The sequence below is a fragment of the Neoarius graeffei genome, chromosome 7, assembly GCF_027579695.1.
Source record: "Neoarius graeffei isolate fNeoGra1 chromosome 7, fNeoGra1.pri, whole genome shotgun sequence".
In the NCBI taxonomy this organism is placed as follows: Eukaryota; Metazoa; Chordata; class Actinopteri; order Siluriformes; family Ariidae; genus Neoarius; species Neoarius graeffei.
The window spans coordinates 41,245,848-41,269,228 of NC_083575.1; the positions used below are offsets into that span (position 1 = coordinate 41,245,848).

Here is a 23,381-nt window from a genome sequence, read left to right on the forward strand (position 1 = left end):
TTATTTCTATGGTGAAACATATAACTCTGCTTTGTTCTATGGCTTTGGTACTTGCAGAGAAAATCTCTGTTCCATTTCCTGTAAAATTCTGCTTTCGGTACATGCGACACTATGCCCCAACGTATACACACACATTAGATGTAATCTGAAAGCAGACACCTACTGTATGTGAGCATCTGTGAAAGACACCTTGGCAGGCTCGCAGATATCTGGTCACAGCAGTAGAATCCAGGCCTAAGAATGACAGGTTCATGAAACGATCTCATTCGAGCTCAAGTTAAGACTATTTGTGGAGCAACGTGAAAAAAAAAAAAAAAGTCAAAAAAAAAATGTTGCAATAGTTAAATAACTATTTAATCAACAGAAAAAAAAGTATTTACTTCAGAATACTTTGGACAAAGTGACATGGTGAAAATTATGGTTGAGTGAGGCACTGTCAGTTATTTATGCACTCTGAAGAGCTCATCTCTTCACATGCGTATTTGACTGCAACATACAGAAGATCTGCGATTTGTATTGAAGGAGGATATATCATTTTTAAAGAATTTCCTCAAAAGCAGTTCAAATTAAATTCCCCAGTTATTATACGGTACATTGCTTTACAAAGAGACAGCAAAAATCATCTCACCTTCACTTTTACCCTTCTTTAAAAGGACTATCATCCTCACAACAGCTTATGAATTTTAAACATTTCAGCAGAAATGAAGCCACAGCAAACATTACATTTTTGTATTGCTTAAAGAAGGGCTGTGATGAGAAGATACCAGCACATAGTTAAGAGGATTAGAGGAAGCTTCATTCCACCAGAAATCTGGGTTGTAGTCTTTGATACTAAGATTTCAGAGAGGCAGCTCTCTATTGTCTTTTAATGATCCACTTTTCTTTCTTTCTTTGTTGTTGGCTCCATAAGTAGCACTGAAAGACAGAGTGGTGCAGTCACAGTTCTCTGTCCGAGTCCATAGTTAAATTAGCCTCTCTGGGCTGGTTAGTCCTCTGCTCAGATTCCCAGTCTCTTTCACTGCAAGGATTTCCTTCTAATGAGCAGCCAGGTCTGGCAGTGTCTCCACTGGCACTACAGTTCAGATTCTGTAGATGGTCTCTTCTGAATGGTGCCTCAGGCTCGGCTTTCTGATCTGGTAAATGGACTTCATCTTCCACTGGGCCCTGCTCCCCTTGGTGAATGTCATGGTGTTCAACAGCTGGCTCTTGCTGATGTGGGTTTGGTTGGGTCTGTACTGGGTTTGGTTGGGCATCGCCAGCAGCAGGTGTTTGGATGGATGTGGATTGTTTGATGGGAGTGTGACACATGGGGCAGGTTTCCTGAACATATAGCCACTTTCTAAGACAGCTTCCATGGAAAAAATGACCACAGTAGGTTATCACAGCAGAGGTCATATCCTGCAGGACAGAGAAACGATAAGGATAAATGGTTTGAAAAGTAAAAGAAATATATTACACAATATCATAACAGCATAAAAATACATAGGATATAAAACATCATTATAAAAGAGTATGCTCTGTGAGCATTGTGCATTATGGGACATAGATACAGGTATCCATGACTATGACCTAGATCCATGAAAGGCTACGCCCACCACACTGAGAACTCAATTCCCTTTATGTAGAGGTTAAAAGTAACTTTCACCATTTGGAACACACTTTAACATCATGTGTTTCCAGTAGCACAATCACGGACACTTGTAAACAGCACCGAATAACTCCATTTTCAAATCACGAACAATTAAAAACTTTCCCATGTTATTGAAAATTTATTTTACCACTTATAGTCCACAATCCATCCATCCATCCATTATTCGTAACCGCTTATTCTGTGCAGGGTCGCGGGCAAGCTGGAGCCTATCCCAGCTGACTATGGGTGAGAGGCGGAGTACACCCAGGACAAGTCACCAGATCATCACAGAGCTGACAGACAACCAACCATTTCACACTCGCACACATTCACGCCTACGGTCAATTTAGAGCCACCAATTAGCCTAACCTGCATGTCTTTGGACTGTGGGGGAAACCGGAGCACCCGGAGGAAACCTACGCAGACATGGGGAGAACATGCAAACTCCACACAGAAAGGCCCTCGCCGGCCACGGGGCTCGAACCCGGACCTTCTTGCTGTGAGGCGACAGTGCTAACCACTACACCACCATGCTACTGTCCACAAACCCTGATTCTGTAAAATAAACTAGCCTAATTTACAAATAAATCCAAGCTCTGTGCTACTAAGGCAGCCTCTCTCAACCGGGGTGGCACGGGCTTCGTCAGGGGTGCCGTCAAAAAATTATATATTCTAACACTGAAATAAATAAAATGAATTAAAATTCCAAAAAACGATAGTTACACTAATGCAGATCATCGCTGCCTCATGCATCGTCAAAATTTGTCTCACGGCCCCCTTTCCCATGTCACTGCCGGGGTCAGCGTGACTGCATATGTTTTATATGGGGGTGCCTTGGGAATTTGCATACTTCTGAAGGGTGCCGTGACTGAAAAAAGGTTGGAAACGCTGTACTAAGCTAGTCATAAAAATGCAGAGAGCTTACATTCCACAGCATTGCTTTCAGCACTTCTATTCCTTTTAGTTCCAATTTACAATTACAACATGGAATGACAACATACACTATATAGCCAAACTATGTGGACACCTGACAATCATACGTGGGTCTCCCTCAAACTATTTCCACAAAATCTCCTTTGTTCGTGCCATGATACACTTCCACAAACATGTGTTGTGAAGATCAGACTTTGATAGATCCCTGTTCTTTAAATAAAACGGTGCCCACTCACACCTGATTGTCATCCCATTGATTGAAAACACCTGACTCTAATTTCACCTTCAAATTAACTGCTAATCCTAGAGGTTCACATACTTTTGCCACTCACAGATATGTAATATTGGATCATTTTCCTCAATAAATAAATGACCAAGTATAATATTTTTGTCTCATTTGTTTAACTGGGTTCTCTTTATCTACTTTTAGGACTTGTGTGAAAATCTGATGTTTTAGGTCATATTTATGCAGCCTTTCGCCCGTAGTCAGCTGGGATAGGCTCCAGCTTGCCTGCGACCCTGTAGAACAGGATAAAGCAGCTAGAGATAATGAGATGAGATATAGAAAATTCTAAAGGGTTCACAAACTTTCAAGAACCACTGTAGCATTTTGCTTCTTGAAATAGCATCAAAATCCACTTTATATGTTTCGTAAATACATCCAGTCGGTAAACGGGAAGTCGATCTGCGACAGACCTGAAAACGGTATACATGGTATAGAACCCCAAGCTGAAGTTTGATACCAAGTGGCAATGGATTTGTGATTACTTAGAAAAAGGGTGTTTTGGATGGACAGAAATACGGAGAAACGGACAGACAGAGGTAAACCAGTATGCCCCCCTTCGGAGCAGGGGTATAATAATTTAAGTGGGTCGTTACAATTCTACCATGTTTTGAAAAACTGCATCACAAACTACAAATCTTCAAATACGGCCCAGTAAGCACTGCTTTGACTCTACTGGAGGAACCCAGCACAATGGGAGGAAAATACAATGTCCAAAAAGCTTTCATAACTATCATTTGAGTTTAATTATAAGCTGCTTATTTATTGCAAATTTATACAAAGAAATAACTAAATTTATCGCAGATTTATTACAAAGGAAATACTGGGGACTCAAAAGAAGAAAACTCATCTCATTATCTCTAGCCGCTTTATCCTGTTCTACAGGGTCGCAGGCAAGCTGGAGCCTATCCCAGCTGACTACGGGCGAAAGGCGGGGTACACCCTGGACAAGTCGCCAGGTCATCACAGGGCTGACACATAGACACAGACACCCATTCACACTCACATTCACACCTACGGTCAATTTGGAGCCACCAATTAACCTAACCTGCATGTCTTTGGACTGTGGGGGAAACCGGAGCACCCAATGGAAACCCATGCAGACACGGGGAGAACATGCAAACTCCGCACAGAAAAGCCCTCGCCGGCCACGGGGCTCGAACCCGGACCTTCTTGCTGTGAGGCGACAGCGCTAACCACTACACCACCGTGCCGCCCCCAAGTAGAAAACTAATTGTCATATATAATGTATATCTAACTATACTGTTTAACCAGTTCAACATTAGCTGGTTTTTAGGCAAAGGTAAATCAGTGTAGTTGCTAGGATAATTTGTTATAAAAGGCTGAGATTTAATTTGTATTAGTTCAAAAGTGATAAAATTGTTCTGCGGAACAATTTTGTGAGAGTCTCAAAATCCAAACCCTACCTAGAATGTACCCTGAACAGATTGGTCAGTAGCGCATTTATCAAGATTGTCGTTGTTTTATATACAACCCGTTATCCGATATTTACAATCCAAACTCAATGCTGACCTGAAAACAGATGGCACAGACATCACCGTGTTCCTGCAGCTGTTCAGCACTCGCCCGTGGGAGTGAGTTGATTTTGCGTGCTGCTTCCTGCCGAAGCAAGAAGCTCTTCCATCCAGCCCGGGCACGTAGCCACACGTTGCAGTAGGAGTGAATGATGATAACCGAAGCCCCTATCCAGCTCCACTCACCCCACAATGACTCCCATGCCCCGTACGCAACCACACACAGTGCCACAGCAAACTCCAGTGCCCGACACACAGCGTTCACATAATACACTACCTCGTCGAGGCTGGGCAGGGCAGCACCGCGCCACACCTCCAGCATGAACAGGCAGTAGATTAATAGGGTCCCCGTCACCTGGAGCACATACCAAATGACAATTTAGGTTTATCAAGGTCTCGGCTGTTTTTTTAACATTATACAATACTTTAAATGAGCGTGCAAAAAGTTTATATTGTTGGTCTTTTCAGGATTAGTGTGGCTGTGAATTGTCCAATCATACCTGAAGTGATGTAAGCATACAGCTGGAAACAAGGATGAGAAGCCAGAAGTCCATGTGGAAGAACTGGGATATCTTAAATGCCATGAAGCCAGGAAAAAGTAGCAGGAACACACACATGCTCAGCCCCCGCACATGCTTCCACATACACCTGCAGACACACCGGTTTAGATCAGCTTCCGCCCCCAATGCGTCTTCTCACAGCCATTTTAAGAAGAATGACAACTCCCAGAGGAATTTAAATATGGTTACACCACTGTATGTAATGCTTTTCTTGACACTATGCTTATTCCCCCAAAGTCTGTAAGTTACTCTGGCCTGAGTGACTACTAGACCTGCTAACACGGTCACATATACTAATTAACTGTTTTGCTGTAAGCTGTTCGCGTTTGACAATGTCAGCAAAAAAGGACAGAAATTCAAAATTTATACCTGTTTCTACTGGCTCCAAGTCCGAGCACAACGGGCTCAGTTATCTCACTCATGCTCTGCAGTGTGGAAGTGAGGACGATAAAGAGTATGATAAAGAGGAGGAAGCAGCGTTGCAGGGCTGGCAAGTCCAACAAGCCAGTCTGCAGGGCCAACAACAATAAAGTCACACCCTCCGTCACACCCCTTTAACACACACACACACACACACACACAACCATATTTTAGTGGTAAAATATTTTGCCAATATTTACTACACTTACACAAGTATAAACGTATTTACGCCCATACCTGTGCATGACGTTGTGGTTCTGCAGTGCTGTGACTCCTCCCAGGCAGAACTTGCAGAGATTCAGGAGGCCCAATGCCAAATAAGAAACCACAAACGTCAAACCCAGCAGAGAGTACGGACTAGCACAGCACTCAGACACACTTACACACACACACACACACACACACACACACACAAGAAAAGCAGCACAAATTTAACAAGCAAGCAATTTTTCAAACAAATGAGCAACCTTTCTTGCAGTTTGGTGTAAAATATTTACATCTCTAACATGACATGCAACTCAACTGTTTACGGTGCATAAAAATATCATCGGCTACAACACTGAAAGTTGAAAGCTAGGCTAAAAATGGGGTAACGGGTTTAAACTAAATTTCCACATTTACACCCAAATAGTCATCCAACCAGAATACAATTGCCATGAAATCAAATCAGTAATATCACACAGTACCAGTCAAAAGTTTGGACAGATCTAATTCAGTGATTTTTTTCTCTTTATTTTTATTAATTAAAAGACACTTCATGTTTTAAAGGATATGGGACATGAAACATAAAAGCACGCTATATCAGTTTCTTTCCATTAAAAATATGAATTAATTGCATCAACAAATACAAAAATCATCTATTAAATTCAGCAAAATCGTTATATTCGTGATGATTATATGGCATTTCTGCTCGACTTCCGATATGCATTTTTTGCAACCGGAAGAGCCGCTGTCATGTGATCATACGTCACAAAAACTTTCGGGCACAGCAAAAGCGGGTAGATGAATGGAGAAGTGGATGACAAGAAAATTGTTTTTCTAGTCTTTAAAGTACATTGGACATCATACATTGGACATCATGGTGTATTGTGCTGCTTATGGTTGCAATAATTCCAATGGGAAATGCCCTGGAGTAAGTTTTTTTTGCATTCCCCAAGGACCCGAAGCTGAGGAAAGTGTGGGCTCACCTGCGCATGCGCAGTAGGCTTCGCGCATGCGCAGTAGGCTTGGTAGGACAAATCCAAGAGGTAGGATAACTTTACAGAACACCTGTTGAAAAAACTTTGCACCTACTGTTTCCCACAAACTGTGTTCGGACCATTTCACTGAGGATTCTTTCAACATTAATACTCAGGTGCTGAGCGATATTAATTCATGAAACATGAAACAGGAAGTATAAGGATGAGAAAAAAGAAAAAAACAGTTTAAATCGGGAAGCTGCGCACATTTGCGCCAGGCTGCACAAATGTGCGCAGCTTCCCGATTTAAACTGTTTTTTTTCCCCTCATCCTTATACTTCATGTTTCATGAATTAATATCGCTATTTTATTTTTTTTTTTTTAAATCGGATCTGCGCAATTCAGCCGTGAAAAAGGCGGCATCCGCCGAAAGGCGCGCTGTTTGCATCCCTGCACGGAGGCCAGGGGACAGGGCAGGAATATTTTTGTTGATATGAGTGATCCGGTGCGATTTCGCGACCCCCCCTGTTGAAGACCTCTGCGCTAAACGACTGAAAGCCGAGGTAAGGATTAGTATTATAATTTTGGGTGTATCAATTATTGATTATCATAATTCTGACTCGTTTCGCCATTTTGAATGTTTTCATCTCGGACTCTGGAAGCATTGTATCTCAGTCAATCTCGAAAAATATCAGCAAAAAAAAAAAAAAAAACTAGCTTGCAACAAACTTTAGCTAGATCCATGATGAACTTTCAATGTACTGTATGATACAAAAATAATACTTCTTTCAACAGATCATTAGCCTTTGAGCAGAATTGTTTTTAACTTACCAGGAAGTGTTATCGAGCTGACCGCTTTCAGTTTCATGAGGGCTGAATGAACTCTCACTCTCAGAATCATCTGACCCGTCAGAGTAAAGACAAGATCTATGTTCATGTGAATTTCCAGCTATCGGTTCGAATTGATAGGGTCTAACTTCACATCTCTGTGAAACATCGGGAATGTCACTGTCGATGGTGTCCATTTCGGTAACCTGTTTACATTAGATACCCAAGCGCTGGCTCCTTGGAAAGTTTTTGTTGCGTCACAGGTCACGTGACCACCTAGCTCATTAACGAATCCTTGTTTTACGCTGATGTATAAAAAAAAAAACTTGAATAATGTGATGATTTTCACATTTTTGACGCCCTGCAGTGATTTAGATGGCATTTCTTATGTCCTTTATACATAATTATGCCCAGGTAAAAATCCATGTCCCATATCCTTTAACGTAATGATGGATGTCGTTTCTCTTTACTTAGTTGAGCGGTTCTTGACATAATACAGATTACTACAGTTGTGGAATAGGGCTGTTTACTGTGTTATTATTTATTGTTTGATCTCAAATGCATTAAGGCGGCAAGAAATTGCACTAATTAACTTTTGACGAGGCACCTGTTAATTGAAAAGCATTCCAGGTGACGACCTCATGAAGCTGGTTAAGAGAATGCCAATAGTGTGCAAAGCATCAAGGCAAACGGGGGCTACTTTGAAGAATCTAAAATATGAAACATGTTTAACACTTTTGTTGTTTACCACATATTTCCATACATTTTCCATGTGTTATTTCATAGTTTTGATGTCTTCAGTATTGTTCTACAATGTAGAAAATAGTCAAACTACGGAAAAACCTATGAATGAGTAGGGGTGTACAAACTTTTGACTGATACTGTAAATAAACAAAAATCATAAATCAATGTTTATTGGCCTCGTCCTACTGACTTGTGTTTTCCAAGCCTTAAACATCAACTAAACAAGTGACATTTGTGAGTGCGTTTACTCATTAAGTACGGTGACCTTTGGCGAGTGTTTACCTGGTGAGGAGGTAGAGCAACAACCCCTCTTGAATGGCAGTGGAGCTGCCAACATTGGAGACAAGCTGAACTCCAAACAGTACAAGCCAGAATGCACTGAACAACACAGGCACAGCAAATCTATGCCAGAGAAACATGCCCACCGCCAACAGCCGGTACAAATCAGTCACCTACAGACAACAGACGCTTGAGAAATACAAACCTGGGAATTTGAGAGTACACTGTGTACAAATGTGCGTTTTATTTTATAATGGTTTGTTGGAGCAGACACTTAAACATACTTATGAGTGCAAGAACATTTAGGTTTACCTCGGTTTGTGATATTTGCTGGTATGTGGCCCTGGCCAATCTATATGGGACAAACAGATTCATGAGGAGGAAGGTGGCAACCTCTGCTGCAGTTATCCCCATGGAAACAGTAATGAGCGTCAGGGCATTGTGTTGAGAAACTAAACACACTCGTCCAATCAGTGGGAGCAAGTGTGCAGAGAACAGCCATACACGACGAGTGCGCATGAGGAAAGCACACAGAGTGGCAACAATAATCTGACCTGTTAGTATACATGAGCATACAAAACACAAACAATCAAAAGAAATAATGCTTATAATTCCCATTTTATACATGTACAAAACCATACAAACGTAGCATACAACATGATTATTGGAGATAACATCCCAATTTTGACTGGTTAATGATGGCAAATCCAACAAGGCTCTAGCTAATATTCTCCACCCAATTCCTCTCACACACACACACACACACACACACACACACACACAGTGTGTGTATATAACACTAGAATTTGGTGCATAAGTTTTAATTTTCTTTGGGTTTCCTGAAATCAACACAGGGTCAAAAATGTACATACGCTCACTTAGATTATTAATTCAGAGGTGCTGAAACTTCCAAAATGTCTCTTATCTTGCCAAGGCCTCTTAACTTCCTGTTAATGATCAGGATTGACTACAGCTGGTAGCTTCTTTGTGCCTTTATAAAAAGGGTTTGATGACAGCACACATTAGATTGACCAACACACAGTAAAATGGGAAAGTCCAAGGAGCTCAGTGCAGATCTGAGAAAGAGGATCGTAGATATACACAACTCCGGAATGTCTCTTGGAGCCATTTCTAAAACAACTGCAAATTCCAAGAGCAGTTCAAACAATTGTATGCAAGTTACTGTGACTTTGCCAAGCCACTTTGTTTCAAGTAAATGCAAACTGTTATCCTCAGCTGAAAGGAAATTGGTTTGGATGGTCAGGAATAACCTGGGAACCACCATGGCACAGCCTTGCCATGAACTGGAAGCTGATGGATCACTGTCTACAGTTCAGATCACCATGGACTAAGAGGCTGCTATCCAAGAAATAACCCCCTGCTCCTAAATTGACACCTTCAAGCTTAACTAAAGTTTGAAGCTGACCACACATTCAAAGAAAAAGCCTTCTGGAGGAAAGCTGTATGGTCAGATGAGACATAGACTGAGTTGTTTGGCCACAATGACCACCATGTACAGAGGGACACTGTACCAGCTGATGGTGGTGGTAGGATCATCATGCTCTGGGGCTGTTTTGCTGCCAGTGGAACTGGTTCATTGCACAAAGTGGATGGAATAATGAAGAAGGAGGACTACCTTAGAATTCTTCAGCATAAACCATCAGAAACTTGAACACGACTTGGGAGTTACAATAGGACAATGAACCCAAACATGCATCAGAGCTGGTTGTGGAGGATAAAGCAGGCTAACATTAAAGCAGATATGCAGAGCCATGGCCTCACTTTCGTTTATAAATGCCTTGAGACCTCAAGAATGGTACAGGAATAGTTTTAAGCGTTAACAATAAATCTAATATAGTAATTTTTACGATTAAAGTGATTCATATAGGTAGCGGTCTGAGTGAATGACCTTGACATCTGCAACGTCACAGCAGGAAGTCTATCAGTCTCATCGCCATTTCCACTATACTAAAACACAGAGCTGACTGCAACTCGGATCCTCCATTTTAAGCCAATTTATCGCCATGCCATGTAGATGTGTTGCTGGCCAGTACAGCAACACGACAGAAGGTGGATTTACGTTGTATTCATAGCCAAAGAAATGTTCAAACTGCAAAGATTTGGATGCGTTTTGCAAGTAGTTCACAGGCACATTGGGCACCTATGAAGCGGTCTCTCCTCTGCACATTTTACTGAGGACTCGTAAGAGACCTTTGATCTGTTGAGGAGCGTTGGCTATAAGCCCATATTGAAAGAGGGTGCAGTACCAACAATTAAGTAAAACATTTTTTTTTTTAAAAAGGAAAGCAAGTTCAGTTGCACTAGTTCTCCTGGAGTGTGAACCAAGGGTTGTTGGTAAAACCCGGGACAGAATGGGACGTGACATATCGCTTGGGCAGTGACCTCCCCACGGTTGTTGCTAAAACCGGTGACGTCCTGTCCCGGGTTTTAGTAATTGCCTTAGCCGAGCAGTAATAGCGGAGTACTCAGTATAGAGAAAATGGAGAATGAGTGGAGCAGCTGTCTGATTTCTCTGCTATCTCGTCCTTACATGGAAGAAGCGAATGAACGGCAGGCCTAGACATTAAGCATTTACCACTGGTGGCCCATTGGGCCAGTGGAATTGAAAAGTTACTAGCCCAAATGGAAAATGTGGTGGCCCAAATGTGCGCGGTACCCGAACCACAGCTGCCGCAGGCAGCCACACAAAGAGGGGGGTCCGGGGGCCCTCCCCCGGAAAATTTTGATTTTTCAATTCATATTCGTGCATTCTGGTGCATTTTAAGGTGAAATTAATGAAAATAAGATTCATATTTTGCTAACATTATTATATCTTTACTGTTTGTTCACATTGATATTTTGTTTGCATTTCTTGTTCTATCAATTTCTTAGTTACATTTAAAAATGTCCTTTGTTCTTGTTCTCTGTTCGTTTAACACATGCTGTTGATTACTGTTTTACATTAACAATTGTTTGTATAAGTTTTAGAATAAGCTAAGTTTTGCCTCACCATGCAACTAACTTGTTTATAGAATAAGCTTTGCCTGTAACCCACCCTGTGTGATGGAGACATATTTCCCTTTTTTGTCATGGTTTCAACTTTGGCTCATATATTCTCAACATTGTAGATATTGAATTCTCACCACTGTAGATATTCTAATAGAAATAGAAGTACAATTAACTTTTTAAATACACCTTTATATAATAGCCACAAGGCACACACAGGCCAGTCCCAAGTCTGGATGAAAGGTGAGGGTGGCATACTAACCCTTATCATGCTGGATTTAAATGGGCATTTTTATTGCCCATGAAGAAGTTTTATTTCTTAATTAATAAAATATCATGAGAATCATCGACAAACCATACATTTCCTGAAAGGGTGGACTTTGGGGAATAATCTAGTGAGATTTTTGCAGAACCTTACCTGCTCGGAGGTGATTTATAACCCTAATTACCTGTTAATTAGCTAATTAACATATGCTCAGGTGAGCCAAAAAGGGGTGAAATGTTGTATTTTTTTTAATAAGGCAAGATATAAACACCAAATTTTCAGGATATGTCCTCGGGGGAAATTTTTGCAAAGTCGGCTCATTTGCATAAACCGTTGCCATGGCAACAGCAGATACCCTAGCAACTGGGGGTATACTGGGTTTAGCATGGTCTGGTTGTACCAGAGAGGGTCAGAATAGTTATTATTTTTGTTGTAATGAACTAATGTAGACCTAGTTTGGCTATTTTGATAGATTTCATCATCTTTGGATATTTGAATAATATATGGGATCAGATCTAATTTACCACATTATTTTATCTGTTCTTCTATTCCAGTCATAGCAACCAACATTTATACTTCATTCTTTAAATCACTAAAAGTTGATACACGTGTAGCCATATTTCTTGGCAATGTATCCTGAAATTTTGATATTAACATACAAAGTCTGAACGATTTTACACCATCTGAAGCTAAAGCGCGTGTGTTGAAATGCTGTTTTACGATTTGGCACCATATTTGGCGAGCTGTAAACAGAGCATGACGTCGCGCACTCTGATTGGCTGCCGAGTTCAAAATGAAGCCATTCGTTAACACCTGATAGTTAATTTATGCACGACCGTATTTAAACTGTTTACCTGGCCTTTGGCCAGGTTGGGGAGCGTGGAGTTTGAACATATTTCTATTTGAATTTCACCGTTATGATGGTCTCCTTGCCGCAACAGTCTTCGTCTACAAGATGCCATTTTCCCGCCAAAATGACGCTTCCGAACAGCGCCGAACATCTCTGAAGATGCACGAAGACGACACACTCCTGCCACGGAGCGGAGAGTGACGAAAACAAAGATGATGGACATCGTATCTAAAAGGTGCATTTTACAAACAATTTATTCACAATTCTGGGTAAAATATGAGTCATAAAATTTGTTAATTTGTATCGAAAACGTACTGCCCCGCCCGGGCCACTGTTTGGCCAAATTTAGTGGCCCGAACTGGCCCGAAAGACGTAAAAAACACCACCGGGCCATCGGGCAAGTGCTAATGTCAAGCCCTGAACGGCGAACTGAATGAACAACTGAAAGTCAGATTGTTTCGAAACAATCAGCCACAAGATCAGCCTTCAAGAAGTGAGAACACAGACGGGTAAGCTCCGACTCATTTGGATACAAAGCAACAAAAACAATACGTTGTTTAACTGCATTTAGATTAATACATGTAACTTGTATTGTGTGTTTAAGTTACCAGTATAAGATTATTTAATTTGCTTCAGAATGTGATTGTCTCAGTTCATCTGATTATTTAATTAGCCTTTTACGTTTTATCAGTGAAAATGCATGCATGTACATGCATGTTGCATAGGTTATAACACCTCTCCTGTTTTAATGAGAGTCAACCCGCGATCAATGAAGTCAAATCAGTCTTAGTTGAGCAAGTCGGTAACAGTGTTTCTTACTTTCACCATAAATTTTTATTTATATGACTTTGGTCTATAGCTGTCAAAGGCCTCGGCCTTAAAACCGGTTACCGCTGTGACGTCACGCACTCAGGGCTGGCTGGCTCAGCGGGGCAGCTCAAATGCCAACTTTGTGGTCAATTTTAACTCTCAAAAATATATATTTTTTATTCCCATTTATGCAGCATACAAGAGTCAAGGATGGAGATACTATCCACTCAGAAATGTATTTAAAAATAAAAAGGTTCTGCGTATCTGCTTTAAGCTTAAAACAAGTCCTGATTTCAACCCTATTGAAAATATATGGACCTTGCTTATAAATCGAGTCCATGTCAAGAAAAAAAAAAAAAAAACCAAATTTAATTGAACTCTACCAATTCTACCATGAAGAGTCGTGAACTATCCAATCAGAATTCTGCCAGAAGCTTGTCCATGGTAAACAAAAATGTTTGGTCAAGGTGAATCTTGCAAAGAGACATTTTGTGTGTGTGTGTGTGTGTGTATATTTTATATATATCAGGGCTTTACATTAGCACCCGCCCACCCGCCAAATGCGGGTAAAATTGTATTGTAATTTTATTACAATATTGTAATGTATTGAAATTGTAGTTTTCTCTGAAGGCATCTGATAAACGCATTGCAGTGTAATATTACGTGCCTGCAACTCCCATGAGCACCTGCATAAACATTCTGACATGTTAGAATTGTTTAGAATGTTCGTTAACGGCTCAGATAAAAATCACTGATACGGTAACCCACGGTTAATGAACGAAGCAACAAAGTTGCTGATGACTGACAAGCGCACTATGTGGCGGCATATACCTGGAGTTTCAAACCCTGCTGCTCAGGAAAAAAGGGGCAGAGAGGCGCAGGGCCGGAGCAGCATTTTAAAATCACCGAGGTCCGTGATGTGCAAAGCGCGCGCCAAAAAATGTCTGCCATATTTAAATGAGAGGGTTGAATTACACGCCACACAAGAGATCTATTCCTGAAATTACTTTTAATGGTGTTTGAACTGAATATCATCAGTTTTGAAAAAAAAAAAAAATCATGTACAGTGGTGCTTGAAAGTTTGTGAACCCTTTAGAATTTTCTATATTTCTGCATAAATATGACCTAAAACATCATCAGATTTTCACACAAGTCCTAAAAGTAGATAAAGAGAACCCAGTTAAACAAATGAGACAAAAATATTATACTTGGTCATTTATTTATTGAAGAAAATGATCCAATATTACATATCTGTGAGTGGCAAAAGTATGTGAACCTTTGCTTTCAGTATCTGGTGTGACCCCCTTGTGCAGCAATAACTGCAACTAAACATTTCCAGTAACTGTTGATCAGTCCTGCACACAGGCTTGGAGGAATTTTAGCCCATTCCTCCATACAGAACAGCTTCAACTCTGGGATGTTGGTGGATTTCCTCACATGAACTGCTCGCTTCAGGTCCTTCCACAACATTTCCATTGGATTAAGGTCAGGACTTTGACTTGGCCATTCCAAAACATTAACTTTATTCTTCTTTAACCATTCTTTGGTAGAACGACTTGTGTGCTTAGGGTCATTGTCTTGCTGCATGACCCACTTTCTCTTGAGATTCAGTTCATGAACAGATGTCCTGACATTTTCCTTTAGAATTTGCTGGTATAATTCAGAATTCATTGTTCCATCAATGATGGCAAGCCGTCCTGGCCTAGATGCAGCAAAACAAGCCCAAACCATGATACTACCACCACCATGTTTCATAGATGGGATAAGGTTCTTATGCTGGAATGCAGTGCTTTCCTTTCTCCAAACATAACGCTTCTCATTTAAATAAAAAATTTCTAGTTTGGTCTCATCCGTCCACAAAACATTTTTCCAATAGCCTTCTGGCTTGTCCATGTGATCTTTAGCAAACTGCAGACGAGCAGCAATGTTCTTTTTGGTGAGCAGTGGCTTTCTCCTTGCAACCCTGCCATGCACACCATTGTTGTTCAGTGTTCTCCTGATGGTGGACTCATGAACATTAACCAATGTGAGAGAGGCCTTCAGTTGCTTAGAAGTTACCCTGGGGTCCTTTGTGACCTCACTGACTACTCCAACCCTTGCTCTTGGAGTGATCTTTGTTGGTCAACTACTCCTGTGGAGGGTAACAACGGTCTTGAATTTCCTCCATTTGTACACAATCTGTCTGACTGTGGATTGGTGGAGTCCAAACTCTTTAGAGATGGTTTTATAACCTTTTTCAGCCTGATCAGCATCAACAGTGCTTTTTCTGAGGTCCTCAGAAATCTCCTTTGTTCGTGCTATGATACACTTCCACAAACGTGTTGTGAAGATCAGACTTTGATAGATCCCTGTTCTTTAAATAAAACAGGGTGCCCACTCACACCTGATTGTCATCCCATTGATTGACTGGAAACACCTGACTCTAATTTCACCTTCAAATTCACTGCTAATCCTAGAGGTTCACATACTTTTGCCACTCACAGATATGTAATATTGGATCATTTTCCTCAATAAATAAATGACCAAGGATAATATTTTTGTCTCATTTGTTTAACTGGGTTCTCTTTATCTACTTTTAGGACTTGTGTGAAAATCTGATGATGTTCTCGGTCATATTTATGCAGAAATATAGAAAATTCTAAAGGGTTCACAAACTTTCAAGCACCATTGTATGTGGCAAGAGTAAGAATAATTTAAGCTTGTTTAATGGTTTGATCTGGCCCAAGCAATGAGGACAAAAAAAAAAAAAAAAGATACCCTAACCATGCAGCCTATGTAACTAAGATACATTAACAATCTGGCATCCGTTACACCTACACAAAAAAAAAAAAATAAAATTCTGGGGGGGAAAAAAAAAAAAAATCAGTATACACCACCATGTTTTAGGCAAAGTTATCCAAGCCAAACATAAGTTGAAACTTTACACTCTATTGCTTTGGCTTATCGAATGATTTATTTTTAAAATCACAAACAAGGTAGGCTACAACTGCGCTGCTTCGAAAGTGTCAATTTAACAGCTTCATGAAAGTGCGCTGATGGTTACCATGGAAACCCCGTGTCTCCTGCACTGCGTTCCTCCCCCGAGTTGCGCGCTCATTCGCTTTTGTGTTCTTGGTCTCAGAGCTGCGCGCACCAAACACACACAGAAGACAGAATCAACGTTTAACATAATTAAAAATGCACTTTTTACGGAGACGTTTTAATGTTCTTTATTTTTTTTATCCAGTTCAATATTTAGCGTACAAATGTATTTTCAGCTCTTAAAAATGACCGAGGTCTGGAACATGGGGGCCTCAGAGCTGGCTACGGCCATGGAGATGAACAAGACGCTAATAGATAAGACAGTTCAATGGCAAATGGAAGTTCGGGCGAGATTGGCTAGTTCATAGCAAAACCGAAAATACACTGTACTGTGAAGATTGTAGAAAGTCTAGCAAAGACAGGCACCAGCAATTTTAAACTCAAAACTATAAAGGACCACGAAAAGTCAAACGCACACATCAGTACTATAACATCAAAACAGGTGAAGACGGCTGGTCACTACAGGACAGCATTGCTTTCAGTCCCTGGCTGTCATGAAGTCGGCTGAGCTGGAGAGGATGGTGCTGCTGGTTAGAAACGTTCACGCGATTGTAAAGAAGTTGATCCCACCCCAGCTATCAACTTATGGCCTGCTGGAAGCCTCAGGTCACGAAGACCATTTTTCATGGACCATTCAGACTCATCTGATGATGAATGGAATGAGGACATTTAATGTCTCTCTCTACACGTTTTCTCTCTCTCTCACACACAATTAATAGATAATACATAATATACATAATACTTGATAATACACATAATACTTGCAAATCAAAACATCAAATGTTTTTCAATGATAAATGTTTTGAATTGGACTTTTAATATTAGAATCAGTTCAGTTGTACTGAATGTCTCATCTCATCATCTCTAGCCGCTTTATCCTGTTCCACAGGATCGCAGGCAAGCTGGAGCCTATCCCAGCTGACTACGGGCGAAAGGCGGGGTACACCCTGGACAAGTCGCCAGGTCATCACAGGGCTGACACATAGACACAGACAACCATTCACACTCACATTCACACCTACGGTCAATTTAGAGTCACCAGTTAACCTAACCTGCATGTCTTTGGACTGTGGGGGAAACCGGAGCACGCGGAGGAAACCCACGCGGACACGGGGAGAACATGCAAACTCCGCACAGAAAGGCCTTCGCTGGCCACAGGGCTCGAACCCAGACCTTCTTGCTGTGAGGCGACAGCGCTAACCACTACACCACTGTGCCGCCTGTACTGAATGTTATTTTTCATATTATACAATACTTCATATTGTACGGGGCTTGAATTTGAGTTCAATAAACAGAATACTCTGTTTATATTTTTGTCTGAGTTGGTTGCATGTTTTCATATAGGGAGCTCCCTTAACAGCACTGAATACTTGAGTGCTACTGTAGAGATACATTATACGCTGCCATTCATAATTAAATCTAGATCTTCCAAACTAACGTATCATGGTGAAGGAAAAAACCGCAATTTCCTGGCAACAAAATTGTGGCTAGTGAAAAGGCTGAATGGCTAGTGACTCGAGAAAACCACTAGCCACAGTGGCCAGTGAGCAAAAAAGTTAATGTAAAGCCCTGAGATATATTATATATATATATATATATATATATATATATATATATATATATATATATATATATATATATATAAAAACTGCAATCTTTAATTGCTGCTATCCAACGTGACCCAGGAATGAGAATAAAATCAGTGCAATCGGGTAGGAGTCAAAATTACTGGAAAAGGTTAGGATAACTGATTGTTCTTCATCCTCTCTTAATTAGTCCTCTCCAAAGAAGACCCAGTGAGACCTATGAGCATGAACAACAGAAAAATAACAACGGTGACCTTTACTCGTGATTATAGCGACCATGTTGATTACGTTCTAGTGATTAATTTTGAATTTTGAGAAAAATAATCTCTGGAAGATAGATACTTAGAAATATTTAGTAATTACTGATTGTGGTTGTGCTTTGCATGTACATTTGTGTCAAAGATAAAAACAGGAAGCTGTCACTCAACTGAAGGCTTTCTTAACTTGATTCAAGGGAATTGGATCGGTAGGTGCTAAGAACAGCAAGCTAATCAGTTAAAATCAGTACTAGTGAGATACACAAGTCAATGTTAATTGTTATGTTAAAAAAAGACTAGATTTCAGAAGAGTGAATTAGATTAAATGGTAATGAATTTACATAAAGTGTGAAACTGCTTTTCTAAGCATGACAGAATGTATACACATTTTATATATATTTTTTTTTAAACACACACACTAATAATTATCTATCTATATAAAATATTACACAGTGTGTGTGTGTGTGTGTGTGTGTGTGTGTGTGTGTGTGTGTGTAATATAATATCACACACACACACCTTAAAGGCAACTTGATGTAAGAGAATAGTTATTCAGTGGATAAGTTACTGCTTCCTGGCCATGGTACAGCCTTAGGTGAAGGGTTTGTACCTACATGTAAGTGCCCTCACAAAACGGTTCAAGGCTGGTAGATGCAGTAAGTGTGTTCCGTCATACCCGTATTGACTCTCCCCTATAACATATTCCCTGTTAATACAAAAAAACAAAAAAAAATCAAATAAATAAGTAGGGACTTGTTTGAATAGTTGAATGCCTCTCAGCAACCCATTAAAGGTCATTTAATAACAAGTTGCACATCATTTAGATAAAACGTAAGGAATGCTGACAGGATGTGAACATCTGTGTCAAATAAAGGAACACAAAGGAACATAAAAGAATTGGACTGTTAAGGAACACAAAGCCAAATTTCAAAGATTGAGCTTATCTTATTGAACATCTTATAAACACACAGGCTACGTTTCCAAAGAAATGAGGGTAATTTTTATGCTCGTCTGTTTATAATCAGTTAAGGATTACAGATCAGGGTACAAGTGAGCATCAGATGACCTGACCTGCTAGCTGCATGTCAACAAAGACGCAAACTTCATTTGAGTGAACTGACTTGATTGGCAGCATGTGCAAGCTGAGACAGTCAAAGATATCCTAAAGCATATTAATTATGATGTTGAATAATAATACACACCGATCAGCCATGACATTATGACCACTGAGAGGTGAAGTGAATAACACTGATTATCTCATTACAGTGGCACCTGTCAAGGGGTGGGGTACATTAGGCAGCAATAGAACAGTCAGTTCTTGAAGTTGATGTGTTGGAAGCAGGAAAAATGGGCAAGCGTAAGGATCTGAGCGACTTTGACAAGGGCCAAATTGTGATGGCGAGATGACTGGGTCTGAGCAGCTCCAATGAGCACAGGGTTTTCGATCACAGAACGCAGGTTTGCGTCCCCACTCGCCACATTTCATATGGGTAAAGTTTTGCTAACGCCTTTAAATTAGCCACCCTGTACTGATATATTGCCTAACTCTCTGTTGGTAAATATTGCCTAACTCTCTGTTGGTAAATACGTTATGGGTAACGTTATGGGCTGACCGAGGTTTTGTAATAAATTAAACATCAAGGCATGGCATTACTCAGCCCCAAGCAAGATTCCATCTGTCTTACTAAAAGTTATGGTTTAATTTTTTATTTAATGAAGGCAGCAGCCTTCGGACTGTGGCTTGCTTTAACATGCTTACTGACTGCAGAGATCAAAAGCAGAGTGCACGTACACTCACTGGTTTTCCCAACAGAGGGTTAGACAAAATATCAGTGCATGCTGGCTAATTTTAAACGAGATACTTGCAGCAAAACTTTCTCCAAATTAAATATGCCAAGCAGGGACATGAACCCACATTCTCCAACTGAAAGGTCTGTGTCTTCACCATTACACCATTTTAAAAACACAGTGTGGCTTTTTTCCTGCCTTTTTTATGCTCATCTCATTATCTCTAGCTGCTTTATCCTGTTCTACAGGGTCGCAGGCAAGCTGGAGCCTATCCCAGCTGACTACGGGCGAAAGGCGAGGTCCACCCTGGACAAGTCACCAGGTCATCACAGGGCTGACACATAGACACAGACAACCATTCACACTCACATTCACACCTACGGTCAATTTAGTCACCAGTTAACCTAACCTGCATGTCTGGACTGTGGGGGAAACCGGAGCACCCGGAGGAAACCCACGCGGACACGGGGAGAACATGCAAACTCCACACAGAAAGGCCCTCGCTGGCCACGGGGCTCGAACCTGGACCTTCTTGCTGTGAGGTGCCAGTGCTAACCACTACACCACCGTGCCGCCCTTTTTTATGCTTTTTTTTTTTTAAATAAAATGCATTAGAAACATGACAAATCGTGGTAACTTCAGCGTCACATAACACCATTGCACCGGCATACATGAGCATGTGCATGAGTGGTCAAAATACACATACACCAAATCAGCCATACCATTGAAACCACTGACCGGTGAAGTGAATTACATTGATTACAATGGCACCTGTCAAGAGGTGGGATATATTAGGCAGCAAGAGAACAGTCAGTTCTTGAAGTCGATGTGTTGGAAGCAGGAAAAATGGGCAAGCGTAAGGATCTGCGCGACTGTGACAAGGGCCAAATTGTGATGGCGAGATGACTGGGTCTGAGCATCTCCAAAATGGCACATCTTGTTAGTGGTTAGTACCGACCAAAAACAGTCCAAGGAAGGACAACCGGTGACAGAGTCATGGGTGTCAAAGGCTAGCCCATGTGGTCCAATCCCACAGAAGAGCTACCGTACTGTAGCACAAACTGCTGACAAAGTTAACGCCGGCTAAAACAATAAAGGTGTCAACGTGATTCGCGTCACCTCTCAGCGGTCATGTCATGGCTGATCGGTGTATTTGAATTGCAATCCAGATGTTCTTGGATAGTGTTGTGCCAAATGAGCGAATATACACTACCGTTCAAAAGTTTGGAGTCACCCAGACAATTTTGTGTTTTCCATGAAAAGTCACACTTTTATTTACCACCATAAGTTGTAAAATGAATAGAAAATATAGTCAAGACATTTTTCTGGCCATTTTGAGCATTTAATCGACCCCACAAATGTGATGCTCCAGAAACTCAATCTGCTCAAAGGAAGGTCAGTTTTATAGCTTCTCTAAAGAGCTCAACTGTTTTCAGCTGTGCTAACATGATTGTACAAGGGTTTTCTAATCCTCCATTAGCCTTCTGAGGCAATGAGCAAACACATTGTACCATTAGAACACTGGAGTGAGAGTTGCTGGAAATGGGCCTCTATACACCTATGGAGATATTGCACCAAAAACCAGACATTTGCAGCTAGAATAGTCATTTAGCACATTAGCAATGTATAGAGTGGATTTCTGATTAGTTTAAAGTGATCATTGAAAAGAACAGTGCTTTTCTTTCAAAAATAAGGAAATTTCACAGTGACCCCAAACTTTTGAACGGTAGTGTAGATGTGAAAGAACGCAGTACGTTTTACTGGGCACTGCTTGCTGGTGTGTGAAAGGACGAAGAATGCTCACCTGGACATCTGATGTCCCATGTAGAGCAGAAGAGCAGTAAGAACATGCAGGTAAAGTTGAACAATGTGTCCAAGAGGCAACAGCAGCACCACTGTGCTTACAAAGTGACCTGTTGGACAGAGAGCACATGAAGACTGTGCTTAAAGGCTAGTCTAGGTTTGTCTGAGTAAGTCCAATAACTATTTAGAGGAAGAGTTTAAAACTGTACCCAAGTAGTAAATGTTCCAGAGGACGTATTTGTATTTGAACAGCATGTCCTCGCTGCTCGCCCTGAGGTGATGGCTGAAGCTCTCCAGATCGCATTTGTAGAGCAGGTCCAGGACTAAGAGACTGGGCACTCTGAGCAACACATTAGCCACGTCTTCTAAGCGCAGCATTTTATTACCGAGCTAACTGAACCAGGAGCTTCTTAAATATATTGACTCATGAACTGACCAAGGTCTCTGTGCAGACGTGCATCCGAAAAGCTTCATCCAGTCAGCTGACCAGTGTTTATTTCACGCTAATTCAGTGCATTCAACTTGCTTTCGTTCTCACTGTGGTGTTACACTAATAACGCTCCGTGTTTCAGTTTGCATTGTCGGCTCGTTTAAGCGTTGATCAAAAAAAATATATTAAAAATAAATAAAAAGTGTGTATGTGTGTGTATATATATATATATATATATATATATTATATAATTTTTTTCCAGCTCCAAGCGTGACAGAATAATTCTCAATGCTTATCTTGAACGCTGAAAGTCTCTACATTAAAAGCCTCAGTGTATCATGATGGCCTGCTCTGACACAAATAAACCGTTAAGCTGATAACATTTCCTTTAAAGCACCTTTCACGACAAACTGCACCTCACAAGACCTGTGCAACCTGGACTTACATGCTATTTTTTTGTTTGTTTGTTTCCTTTTTAACAATATAAGTTCTCTAACGCATAACCATCCCCAACAGTTCTGACATGTCAGCGCGTCTTCTTCCTGTGAAACCGGAAATGAGTCATGTCCGATTCGGCCGTGAAAGCTACTCGCTCACTTTTTGTAGTCAGTCACTTAGAACAGTCTACTTTAAAGGGCGGATAGTTGTTATTTGTAAGGCTTGTGAACAATTCAGAAACCGCACTATTGCTTAAAAAATACATTTAAAAAATAAAAAAGGGTCGGTTTGTATGTTCCTGGCGGTAATACTGAGGGAGTAGAGAAAGCCAGTAAGGGCTTTTTTTTTTTTTCAGTTTGGTTTGAAACGAAGCCTGTTTTGAATTGTTGTCACCTTTTGGTCGTCAGGGAAACATGTAGAATACATTTCGACTGAATTATTATATCTTTGTCTTGAAGCAAAACGTTTCCTGTTCAAAACAATAATACACCAGATGAATCTGATTCATAATGTTCGCAGTGTTGAAGGGGGAAAACCAGAAATCTTTAACAGCAATAAGAGTAAAGGTCCTAATCTAAATGTGCATGTACATTCATGTTTTTTAAATTGATAATATGGAGGAAGAGAAAGGGGGGACTATTTTTATTTATTTATTCATTCATTCATGCCACCTACTT

At 40.6% G+C, this 23,381-nt stretch overlaps 1 protein-coding gene across 2 annotated transcripts; it reads right to left on the bottom strand.

The window, feature by feature from the left end:
* Positions 1-332: 332 nt before the first annotated feature.
* On the bottom strand, positions 333-22,805 carry zmp:0000000662 (RING finger protein 145). 2 transcript variants are annotated; one of them, XM_060925658.1, is made up of 10 exons: positions 22,046-22,805; positions 21,838-21,946; positions 18,860-18,951; positions 8,703-8,944; positions 8,394-8,563; positions 5,599-5,739; positions 5,311-5,493; positions 4,882-5,029; positions 4,380-4,736; positions 333-1,398 (listed from the first exon to the last, which is right to left on the bottom strand). In XM_060925658.1, the coding sequence occupies exons 1-10, from the start codon at positions 22,212-22,214 to the stop codon at positions 937-939; spliced, it is 2,073 nt and encodes a 690-aa protein (XP_060781641.1). In that variant the 5' UTR covers positions 22,215-22,805; the 3' UTR covers positions 333-936. The 2 variants fall into 2 exon arrangements, with proteins under 2 accessions (XP_060781641.1, XP_060781643.1); XM_060925660.1 differs by lacking the exons at positions 21,838-21,946; positions 22,046-22,805 and adding an exon at positions 16,365-16,444 and having other exon boundaries at positions 18,860-18,938.
* Between the last annotated feature and the right edge of the window lie 576 nt (positions 22,806-23,381).